Source organism: Aulonocara sp. 'chitande type north' Nkhata Bay, linkage group LG14 (assembly GCF_057382095.1).
Source record: "Aulonocara sp. 'chitande type north' Nkhata Bay isolate Kocher_YH1m ecotype deep benthic linkage group LG14, A_spYH_male_GT1.1, whole genome shotgun sequence".
Taxonomy (NCBI): Eukaryota; Metazoa; Chordata; class Actinopteri; order Cichliformes; family Cichlidae; genus Aulonocara; species Aulonocara sp. 'chitande type north' Nkhata Bay.
In genome coordinates, this window is record NC_141357.1 from 16,650,981 (window position 1) to 16,663,542 (window position 12,562).

The following is a 12,562-nucleotide window of genomic DNA, read 5'->3' on the forward strand; positions in this document are numbered from 1 at the left end:
ATTTTAAAATTAAAAGACATTTTAAGTACGTTTGACCCTATTTGATCTTGAAGAAGAGGTCGTAGGTCCAAAGTAACATGATATTTAGAATCACTCTATATCATTCCCTATATATCAATATGCTCTCAATAAAAAACGATGGCATTAAGAAACAGTTTTAAACAGCTCCGACATGATATTTAAAATCATTATAGAGGTTCTCATGTTGATTTAATGCATTTATTTCTATGAAAATTTAACATACATATACAAAATAATCAATATTTTTTCAGGGGGTCTTAATACAGAGTGTATTGGTTTTTGAGGTAATATTTAGATGTTTATTTTGAAGTATAAAGCATATTTATTTATGCTGGATGCAGAGTAGGGAAGAGAGATTTCTATTTTAACAAAAGCAACACCTTTAACTCGGAGCCTTGAGAAACATACAATGGGGGAAACAGGTGTGAAAGTCAAAGTCCACCATCACAGTATTCAAACTTTGAGGTTTAAGCTTCAAGACTTTATTCTAAAAAGACTCAAATCAATGTGTTTGAATGACTGCACAGTGTAAAACCAGCAGTTTTGCACGGTATACAATATGGACATCTCCTTGCCTGGTTCTATTTGAGGTTTCTTCCTAACAAAAAGGTTTTTTTTCTTCCCACTGTCGCCAATTGCTTGCTCATAAGAGGTTGTCTGATTTTACCTTCTTTACCTTGCAAGCCGTGAACTGATTGATGGTTATGAAATAAAACTGTACTGAATTTTTGTTTAAATGAAAACAAAATCACTAATATAACTAAATCAACAGTGACGTTATTGAGTTATCTCACAGTTTTTAATAGGCCCACCTGAAATAAACGCGGTATTAATAACACTGCTGGTTAATGTTGAGCATTAGTATAACAAAATACACATCAGATGACAAAGTACGGCAATTAACCACGCTCATACATGCATGCACAATATGGATACTCATGCAAAGCGCGCTTATTAAGTGTGTTTACATTGTACGAGCGCCATAAATCTTAACATGATCAGCGCAACACTGCTCACATGCGTGCATTAAATGAGAACCGTAGGATCAAGAGTATATTTTTAGGATCCTCTTTTATGGCAAAATACTCAGAATCTCAAGTATGTGAGCTAGACAGTCCGGATGCACTTACAATGCGGTCCGGCGGAGGTGTACTTCGGATGAAACATTTGATTTGTCCTTTCTCTCCATGTAAAGCTTGCTGAGTCTGTGTGCTTGAGATAGTAGGCGGCCCTGAAAAAGAACAACCATTAAAAAAAAAAAGTTAGAAGATGAGCCACAGAAATTGAAACATGAATAATTAAATTTAGTTTCAGGTCATGTGACAAATCCTCTCAACTGAATTCTTGGTGGAAGATTATATTCTAAATGTCTCCTATTATAAGCGGTAACACCTGAAGTGTTCTGTAATTTGGGACTCCTGAGGAAGATTATATTGCTGTGAGATATGAACTTGCCTCATCCCTTAGTACAATCTAGCCAAGGGCACACCAGGACTGAACAAAGGGCATAAGTGGCAGCTTAGACTTCATTCTGGATAGAGAAACTGTTGATTTATGGCTGGCTTGATTTCTCCCGCTGAGATAAACGTTGTTCTTCGAGTGTAATCAGGACTGCACAGATGGAAAGAGAAAATGCCATTGTGGGGAGATAACACCCCTTGTCACAGTGTTTCACCTCAATCAATGTGCTTGCAGCAGAGTTGACCCCTGAACCAATAAGTCATCAAATAAACATTTAAAGCCAAAGCTCGCTATAGTTGCCCAGAATGACCTCTATAACTGAACTAATCACAGTATCGATCAAGATATTGTAAAACAATATCCAACATTTTATTATATCGAACTGTATTACGGCCTTATTATTGCAGTCAATTTTATAACCATCAGCTGACATTCTGTATAATCTGATTTTCTCAAATTGAGCCTGATCAAATGGAATGGCTTTATTAGCATTACAAACTACCCAGGCAAGGCAAGTTCATTCAACAAGTGCTGGGGCTACTGGACTTCAAGCCAGCATATGCTAAACCTTGGTCAGGCTACAAAATCTTGCCTGACAAGGGCAGCTCAGCCTAAACGACTGGTCTGCTTGCCATCTGGTCTTGAGGCTGCTCACACCAGGTGACAGCACTAATATGATGACAAGCTGTCACACATAACCCAATTCCATCACTCATGTGATATTTCCCCCTGAACTCACAGTGAGTAAAATTGGTAGAAAGGCAAGGTACCGAGCCTATGTTTTACACTTACAGTGTGATATTTAAAGACTAAATCAACCTGTGGAGGGAATATATGTTTGTTTCAAGCACGCCATACACATTAATTTCCACATAAATTCTTTTACAGTAAACTAAGAGTAGTATGATGGCAGCTGGTAATAGCTTCTTTCACAAATTCAAACCTTCATAATGCTGTTTGAATGTGAGGTGCTGATAACACTTTTCTCTCCTCTTAATTAGCTGCTCCCACCTTCAGTCTGATATTTCAAATTTGAATATCTTCAAAAGACAGAAATCCAACCTGACTGAAATAACGGGGCATGTCTGAGAAAAAAAAATCACATTCACTAAAATCATCATCCTTGACTTTAATCATGTTACTGGGGGAAAAAATTCCCAACATCCCTGAAATTCTTTGAATTAATTTCACTTTATAGTCCTCTATAGTACTTTATTTATTTTTATAGTGAATTTTCTTTTCATAGAGTGGACATAATTCACTTAAAAACCCCCAAAACAAAACAGCAAAAAATAAACATGATCACATCATTACAAACTGCATAATTGCTTACATCCACCTCTGCTTCCTTGCTTTTAAAAGCTGGGTTATTACAGAGATGCTCCTGCATAAATAGCACTGGTAAAGGCTTCCATCGGGTCCTTTATATTTGATTTAAAAAAAAAAAAAGCTTTTAAAAAGCTGTTAAAATCAAGCGTTTTGTGACTCTCTTGTGATGGCTAAGGTTAAAAACATGGGTTTGAGTTTGAGGGTGTGGCAAGTGAGGTAGCTTCTTGATTAGTGAGACAACTCACATCCCCGCCGACTTCCCTCAAACTCCCGCTCTCAGCCATCTCTCTGACGATACATAATTGCAGTTTATTACCTGTCTCTTATTAAAATGAATTAGCATTTTAATGAGACTTTGCCAGATGGTGTCTTGGTATGCTACTGGAGGATGCTGGAAGGCTGCTACTGCTGCATGCTGAATGATGCAGACACTTTAAGAAAAATGGATTGAGAGCTGCTCCTCTTCTTTCACTGCTTTGCCAACATGGAATGATAGTATGAATGCGGGATGTGTGTTTCACAGTCATAATAAGGGGGTTTATATGCATGATCTATATGTACTAACCTGTTATTACAAGATGGAAATAAGTATGTGGTTAGCATGGACTCCAACTGTCAACGCACAGCAAGATCAATTGCTTGCAGGCTGCAAAAGGGTGGTGGTAGTGACTGGGGAGGATCTATTCTATGGATCAGAGCTGCAAATGAGAATTATAATTAGATAGCTTTATCTCACTGGCTCAGCCGGGGCTGAAAGTATGTGGGTGTGTGTGTGTGTGTATGTGTGTGTATGCCAGAGCGTGTGCGTAAAAAAACGTGTTTGCTGCTTGCACTATGTGATCAGAGCAAAAACACGCTAGTAGCTGAGAGGTGGGTGGCACTACAACATCAATGGTAGCAGCAGGGGAGGTAATCAAAATGTTGGGCACAATGTTTCACTCATTCATTTGAGGAGGTGTTAACTCTAGAGTGGACATTGCAATCTGATTACACAATGTCGGTGTGGGTGTCAAAATGCCAGGGCTTCCATTTCCTTCCAAAACTGAGGCATCCGCTTTGAACAACAGCTTGACATTTCCTCTCTACCTCAGCGCAGCTCTTCTGATTTCTCTGTTTTCTTTTGTGATGAAAGAGAGCACAAACAGCTGCAGGGCAAGTGAAACAGAGGAAAACTATCTGATATGGTCACTGATGGCTGATGATTCCCCACTGGAGGGAGCCTGTCTATATTTTCCAGCTGTCGCGAAGTCAGCTCTTATAGACATTATGCGAAGAAGTCATACTTGTAAGAGCTGCGTCACACACTGCAGTGTGACAACACAGAAGACAGTAATCAGACACGGTTGTGAAGAGAAAGTGACTATATTGTTATATATTGACTAAATATTGTTATTAAGCTGGTTATTACTGGGAGTGACTGTGCTTAGAATAATCCTTCTGCTGTTCCACCTCCAACTGCACTATATCATAGTGTAGTGCAGTGTAGGAAAGATAGGTCACAAATGATTTCATCTTCATCCCTGATTGGCTGAGGTAACCATCATATGTAACTTCTGCTGAAATACAAATTTTCCTGGCCTGAATCATCTGACAGCTTCACCACATTAGCCTGCCCTGCTTGAATACATCTTTACGACAGGGACCAGACTGTATATTCTCCTTTCTATTCCTGCATGCAGCATGATCTATACTGTCTCCACACTCTGCTGTGAACACACATTTACAGTAATAACTCAGCATCATCACCACAGGCCACGGGCGCTTGTTTTATTTTCTGGCTACAAACAGTGCATTAACGACAACTGCAACTACAATCAGTATGCGCTAAGAGAATCTTTAAACATCAACATAAAAAATCTGGTTCAGCCTAAAAAAACACCCCCAAAACAGATTACAATTCTACACTCGAGAGCATCTTGCTTGCCTTGTGCACATAAGCATTTATTTTGAATGAAAACAACAATCTTGAAACGATCAGTCAACAGTAACACTTACTGTTCTTATGGAAAACACTTTTGAAGAGTGAAAAAACACGTCAAGAATGAGGATGGGATTGTTTGACGATGCATCTTATTTGTACTGAATGGACACACAGTGAAGGAAACGAGCACTCCACGACGCTGACAAAGACCTAGTTTTTCTTTACGGTTTTAACCTAAAGTTACCGTCGATGGCTTTGTTGAAGTAATTTTAAAAGTCATCGTCCTAATAAGTTTATAATCTGGCACAACCACATCAGCTCCAGCTATCACATGGGCACACACACACTTTCAGTACATACACTGCTAACAATTTCAGCAAACTGTGAGTTGCAGCAGGACGTGAGTACTGCGCTGATCGTTTAATTGAAAAGTGTTTCAAAGAGTTCTGACGCTTAATTTATCTAACCGCAGCTGTTTTTAATAGGTTTATAACATTATTTGAACAAATGATCACTTAACCTGAAACAGCTTTAATGTGAATTAAAATTCAACTTTCAACTTGCCTATGCAAGTTCCACTTTCCATCCACCCATCCTATGGAGCTGAGAAGAAGAAGGACAAGAGAAAGACTACAGGGAAGATTCACAGAGGTGGTGAACAAGTTTTTCTCTTCCTTCTACACTGGCTGCTTTTTCACTCATTTTCAGTCCAGTCCTTGTACCTGACCATTTTAAGAGCAATGTTATTTTGTTTGATGATGAAGCCACCTATCGTCATCATCAAATTGAATCATTCAAGCATAAGAAATGTACCTAAATGTACCTAACTCAAGGGATGAACCAGTTATGTGGTTCACATAACAGATAACTTAGCCAAGAACCGATTTTAAATGGTATCTTTAGGTAAACTGTTATTAAGAGCCGGTTGCAAATACACATCATATGTTCTCATTTCTTTAATTAAATCCATTAAAAATGCCAAAGATAAAATAGTATTTTTGGACCAACAAGATTATTGTGCTCCAGCTGAAAGCCTGGTATAGCTCCACATTTTGTATGTTTCTGTACTGAATGCAAGGTGTCCTTAAAAAGAGCTGTGAAAACCAGAAAAGTAGAGAACAACAGAAGAAGTGGCAAGTCTAAAAAGCAGATGAACAGTATCTGAAAGACGTATCCTTAAGAAATAGGAAAGAAAATAAAGCAAAGACCTGCCACAGAACCTGGGAAATGCACCTGCTCCTTCATTTAATCCATCAACTGTTCACTGAAGCCTCATCAAAAATGGTCTCAGTGGCTGTCAAGAAGCCATTCTTAAGGAAATGAAACGGGGAGAAAAGGCTGAAGTAAGCCAAATTACACAAGTGACAGCATGTTTTATGGTTTGATGAACTTTTGGTTCGAATCATCAACAATATGTACAGAAGACATCGAAAGAAAGGTCTCTACACGAATCTGTTAAACACAGCTGAGCCTCTGTCAGGGTATGGGGCTGCATGTCAAACAGTGAAATTGGGGATCTTGTTAAAATTGATTTTATTCTTCATTTTTAGAATGACAAACAAACTGCCAATTCATTAAAACACTCTCAGTTGTGGATTGGCCTCCCCAAAGTCCGGACCTCAACGTTATTAAAGCAGAGAGGGATTATTTTGACAGAGAACATAAGAAAAGGCAGCAGAAGAGCCTTGAATGTCCATTAAGGAGCCTGGAGAACTATTCCTAAAGATTACTTAAGAAATGACAAGAAAGCTTTCCTAAGAGAGTTCAGGCTGCGCTGAAGAATAAAGATACCAAAAATTGACTTTCAAGATTACTGGCATTGTACAAACTCAGTTTTTGGACTGTAGGTTCTATTGGCAGTCATTTGCACGCGGGGTCTTGAGGAATCTTGAGGGGTCGGTCAAGACTTTTAGACAGTACTGTACCTTGAAAAGGTCACAAGTTTGTCACAATACTGACACAGAGACACATACAACCATTCCCACTCACATGAATCAACACTAATTACACACACGCATGTGTTTGGACTCTGAAAAGAGACCATAGAAATGGAGGAAACCCATGCAAACATGCAAGCTAAGCTATGTTTTTGCAATACAAGTAGGATAACGCAGATAAGTGTCCCAGTTTTTTACTCAGTACCAGAAACAACAAACTGATCCTAGTGACCAGCAGAAGACCTGACCAAATTAGTGCTCTCCATATAAAAAGTTAACTACTATAGAAAATAGATATTGCTGCACATTATATTCTAAAACAGGTCACATAGTTACTAAAAGCATTGCAAGATGGCCACAAGCAGTCAATAACCACACAATATAACCACACTTCCTTCCATTTGTTACTCTACTCCTATCCTTGCTTCTCACTTTACTGAATCTTCAGAGCAAGATGTCTTAACAATTGTCCCCTCCCTGCACATAATTGACACATTTGAGCTAGTGACTTCAAAACTGTTATGCTCTAAAAATCATAAAAGCCCGCAAGAACTAGCTTGAACTTTTGAATGAACATTCCTGCTTGTACAGTAAACCTCACAGTGAGGGTATAAAAGTTTTTTTCCCCCTACATATGAAAAATAATGTCTGAGCTGAGCAGAATGAGTGCACATCAGGGGTACACATAATGGGAAAAAAATGAGTTCAAAGTCTTGCAGGAAGACTTGCAGATCATATCTCGCCAAGCTTAAATGTAGCCGGTCAGATAAAATATGCCGCATCTTAAATGTTTTCCTCTTCGTTAACTTGCACTTTTCTTTCTTATGTGGTGTCACAGCTAGTTTAAAGAAGGTAGGAATGCTAATTAACTTGGCACATAAAGACTGTCTAGGAAGAGAAACGGCAGAAAAAAAAGATCTATAACAACCCATTGCTCTGTGGGATATTGAGGGATTCTCCGTCCCTCTCTCTCTCCCTCACTGTGGTAATGGGTTTTCTCTCCCTGGGCTGCCCAAGTACTGTATGTGTGTTGTTATACATATTAATAGCCCAAAGGCGCACACATGCCCACAAACACAAACACAGACCACACATATACGTGGATATATATTAATTAATATGTACTGCCTGAGTATATAGCGCTTAAAAGTTAAGCTAAATCCTTTCAAGCATGTCAGATAAGTCACCTCCTTCCAGTTTCTGCAGAATGGTCAAAAATATCATGCAAATACTGTAACTACACACATGGACGTGTCTTCTACTCTTCCTCGTATTCCCATCTACCTGACGACCATGTATGAAAAGCTGAGGACTTATGTATTCTAAAAACGTTTGTCTAGAGTAAGCAATATGTATCCATTAGTGACTTAAACAGAAACTGCCTCCCCTGCTAGCTGTTTGATTATAATTAAATTACATTCTTCCCCAGGGAAAGCAAAATCCTCATGTCTATGTGGTATGCCACAGTGGGAGCCGGTGACACAAAGCGACAGAGGGAGAGACAGAGGGAATGACAAATTATAAACACATGTAATTTAAACGATGCCGTTAAGGAATCAGGAGATAACTGCAGGGAAAACAAACTGCAGAGAAACATTCGAATGTGCAGCAGACACTGTCGCATCATGAATACTGTAAACATTCACAGCATTGCTCCTTTTTTGGGGGGTTTATTTGTATATATATATTGTGGCCGTCTGTGCAAGACAAACAAACTAAACAAACAGAAAAAAAAGTTGTACAAAAATAGTGCTAATTCGTTCGTTTATTCATCGTGAGAACCGGCCGTGCGGCGCGTACGCTTTCATTGCTGTTCGATGGCAGGATGATAAGAGGGAAGGAGACCTTATGTATCAGCAGTCGAGTCGTTGTCGTGGGACAATCAAGGAACCTCGGGAGAGAACTTGGCACACGCCACCTCTTCAACCACAGTGTTTGCGCTTTCGCGAGTTTGACAATCTGATTCGCCTCAAGGTCTGGGTAAGAAATGACTCGGGATTTCTCGTGTGGTTTTGAAGAAGAGATGAATTTCAATTATTCAGAAGGGTAAAAAGGAAGGAGGTAAAAAGGAAGGAGGCTTTGAATGTCAAATAACAATTCGGGCAAAGAGGTGGTGGGTAAGAAAAAAAACAACAACAAAAAAAACAAGAGAGAGAGTGTGAGAGAGAGGAAGAGAGATGAAGAATATGAACAAATAAAAGACTAGAAGACATTGGAAACTTACTTGAATTAAGTCTGCAGGCACTGAATAAACATGCTATTTCAGCTTTGTTCCATGTTTCCCAGTGTGCTCTGAGTTGTGTTGTAATCTTTATTAAAACAATCCGTCTTCTTTCTCTCGTGGCAGCATTTTCACAAAGAACACAATCTCCACAGATGCATGAGCAGAAACGAGATGCATCAAGATACGCCAGCACACTGGATATGGTGGATTCTGTTTACATATTAAGGCTGCAGAAAAGATGGCAGTATATGTTCAAAAGGATGGGAGAGAAAAGAATTACACATGAATTTTCCTCTTCTCTGCCTTGATTCCAGCTGAATTCCTGGCTGAAAATGAGGGGGGTTCATTGCAGTTCATAGAAAGTCATGGTTCTGATCTTGTGCTGGAGGGAATACTGGTATCCCATTCTTTCTGATATGCAAAACTAGCGTCTGGATTTTGAAAAGAAAATCTTAAAATACACTGTTTGCTACTTGATGTATCTTCATCCCCAAATGAGCACCAGTGTTGCTTACAGGCAAACTCTTTTGTTAGCTTTCAAAATGTGCATTGACACACTGTGAGAATTAACTCAACATCATCTCGTTGCCGGCATTGTAAAGCTGGATTGTTTTGTTTGGGGTTTTTTCTTGTTTCTTTTTTCCCCCTTTGGTTTTGCACAGGTTTCTTTCAGATGGACAAGAGGGAAAATAAGAAACATGTAAATCCCACAACTAAGAACCTCTGCCACACCGAAGCATGCGCCATGAATATCAAGCACTGGTAATGAAGTCATTTGTTTGAGAGTTGCCAGGTCTCCCACCAAGGCTGGTATTCATTAGTCAGTCAGTGCCTCAGAAAACACAGCTTCCCTGTGACTCACGCAGAATATAATTAGCATTTAAGTACATTTCACCTGTTTATGAAACGTGCGCCAGATCGTGAAAACACAAAGTCTGTTTTTTTTTTTTTTTCCTGTTTCATCAGCTGCCACAGTAATGATAGCTAACGAAACGAACTGGGTTTTTATCACGTTACCTTTGTTAGCAAAATTCATTTGCATGAGCATCATTTTATGGAACGCTCCTTTGCCGTGTATGCTGGTTTGTGTTTTGTTACTATGCTTGCCTGATAAAATTAGCTGTCTCTAAGAAACAGATACATTCAATGAAAAAGACTCGAGAAGAGAAATGCAGTTATATATTCTGTTGGAAGCTGCACAGAGGAAGATTTATATAAACTACAAAGGAAGCTGGATACAGAATCTTGTGACAAGTTGCTGTCTTCCTGCTGCCATTGACCTCAGACCTGAACACTCACACTTCTATTTGCATGCACTTCACAGCTTCGTGGAGGTGTATCAATACCCGTTTTTGTGTAAGACATGCAAATATTGCAGCTTACCATTGACGGTAAGAGAAACCTCCTTCTCCCCTGCTCCAACACGTGGCACGACGGCACGGCAAACGTATTTCCCAGCGTCCTCCTGTCTCACGGATTTCAGTGTCAGGAGGTTCTCGTTGCTAAGAACCTGCGGCAAAGAAGTCAAAGATCATCAAATGTAGCGACTCCAAAGTCACCTTTGCATTTGTGATGGCAGCAAAGCAGCGCTAACAGAAGAAAAAAAAAAAAACAAGGCAGCACACGAACCATTTAATACCTTAAAGGTCACCTCTTCTCAATTATTAAAATCCAATTTAGGGTCTGAGCTCAGGCGAGTAAAGCTTTGGCCTTTAATGTTGACAAAAGAAAAGGTGGAATGAGACTGAATTTGAGGATCAAATCAATGGATCTCACTTGAGAGCAGGTCACCAGGAGGCTGGGACAAAAAAAATTAGGTCTAATGGAACTTTACAAACCACTGAGCTATGATAGAAAAAATAACCCAAAGTACTTTGCAGAAACAAGTTCAGGAATAATTACAAAAAAGTTTGCTCTCGGCTGTATTATGTGATTATATAAGGTTTAAGTTAGCCTTTATCAATGCAAACTGAAATACTCACCACCCCAGAGCCTCTTTTCATCCACACGATGGTAAGAGAGGGATTTCCTGTCCAGGCACAGTTGAACACAGCATCAGATCCAAGGTCAACCTGCAAGGACTGAGGCTCTGCAGCCATGCGAGGGCCAACTATTGGGAAAAAAACAAAACAAGAAAAACATCCATAGATCCATAAATAAAGACCCGAGTTCTTTGAGCTCAGTGTCACAACATGTAATGCAGCAATGCATTATTCCGCTGCTGGCATTAAAGGAATGCATGTAGGATTACTGAAGGAGAAACTCACAGTAGACATCAACATTGCGACTGATGTTGGTGCTGCCGAGAGGGTTGGTAACCTCGCATGACACAGGCTCCGTAAAGAAGGAGTGATCCACGATGACCTCGTATGTGTCCCCGGAGACCTCCTTAATTATACTTCCCCCTTTGGCCCACCTGGTGTTAGGATAGATGTCGGGACGGGTGTGAGGAAAATTAAGGAAAAGGAGAAAACACATTAAGACAGGTTTCTCACACCTTCTTGTGTCGGTGGTGTTCCTTTTGTGTAAATAAATCATCATTCTGGGGCTGGTTTTCTGTGCTGGCTTCAGCATATTTTTGTGGCAGCCCTCCATGCAGTGACAAGCTCCCTGGCAACTCGGAGCAGACAGCACGTTCCTCATTACGCCAGACAGAGAGTGCCAGAGCACTACAGAATGACAAATGGTTAGCTCCTCCACCTTTGAAGACATTGCTTGACACGTACTGTATTAAACACAACAGCTGACGTTAATAAATTGGCATGGGATCGCATTAAAAAGCATCTGTTTGTGTTTGTGAATGATAGCCGGTGTGACGATGACACAGACCCCCCTCCCCCGACATGTTCAGGTGAGACTTTTATGATGTCACGGGCAGTGGCGTCTCACTCGGCGTGGCGCGGATGGCTCACTGCTGCCGCGACAGACAAGGCCCATTTATAAAAATGAAGCAAAGGCGCATGTGGATGTGCCGGATCGCTCTGGAAAAATTTAGACAGTGCTGTGGGGCATGCAATGCATCATGCACGCTGATATCTTCCACAGTAAATATGTGGCTGCATGCTGATGTGGCAAATGAAAACAATGACAGCGGCGCCAGTGCTTGTCTCCATTTTATATTCCTGCCAGTACCGAGAAGAGTTTTCATGGGATAGGGAACTCATTTGTTTTCCATGGCTAAGCTGGCCCCATGCTTGACTAAAAATCATTTAAATGAGAACAGATTACCTCATTCAATCAGTAAGTGAATTGAAGCAGAATTCTAATTGGGCTTCATGGGATTTTTTTTTCTTTCCCATGCTCGCTTATTTTAGGCAGTAGATCTTTTCCGAGCCGTGTTTTTGTGTGACAACAATACAGCTGAGAGCACTGCAACACCTGCGCTTCCAAAAATAATGAAATTAGGGCAGACAGGTGTTTTAGGCCTGTCTAATCAAGTAGTATTGATGTTTGCGAACTGGTCAGCTCGTGGGAGGATTACAACACACAAACGGAATATAACACAGTATGGCTGTAAATCTGCAAAGTCCAATCATTCGAGTAGCAGAGCATTACCCACAATGATACTTAGGATGTAGATTCTATACATTTCCAGATAAAAATAATGTGAAAACCATTATGTTAATGATGATGACTGCTGATGTTCCCATCATTCTGAATATGATTATT

General features: G+C 40.0%; 1 protein-coding gene across 9 annotated transcripts in view; it reads right to left on the reverse strand.

Moving 5' to 3' along the window:
- kirrel3b (kirre like nephrin family adhesion molecule 3b) overlaps window positions 1–12,562 on the reverse strand; it is a 169,100-nt gene that overhangs the window by 14,776 nt on the left and 141,762 nt on the right. For all 9 annotated transcript variants that reach the window (XM_086261252.1, XM_086261248.1, XM_086261246.1 and 6 more), the window contains exons 8-11: window positions 11,161–11,309; window positions 10,876–11,003; window positions 10,277–10,403; window positions 1,152–1,252 (exon numbers count right to left, since the gene is read on the reverse strand). In XM_086261252.1, the coding sequence (XP_086117378.1) occupies window positions 1,152–1,252; window positions 10,277–10,403; window positions 10,876–11,003; window positions 11,161–11,309 (505 nt within the window). The remainder of the gene's footprint in view (window positions 1–1,151; window positions 1,253–10,276; window positions 10,404–10,875; window positions 11,004–11,160; window positions 11,310–12,562) is intronic.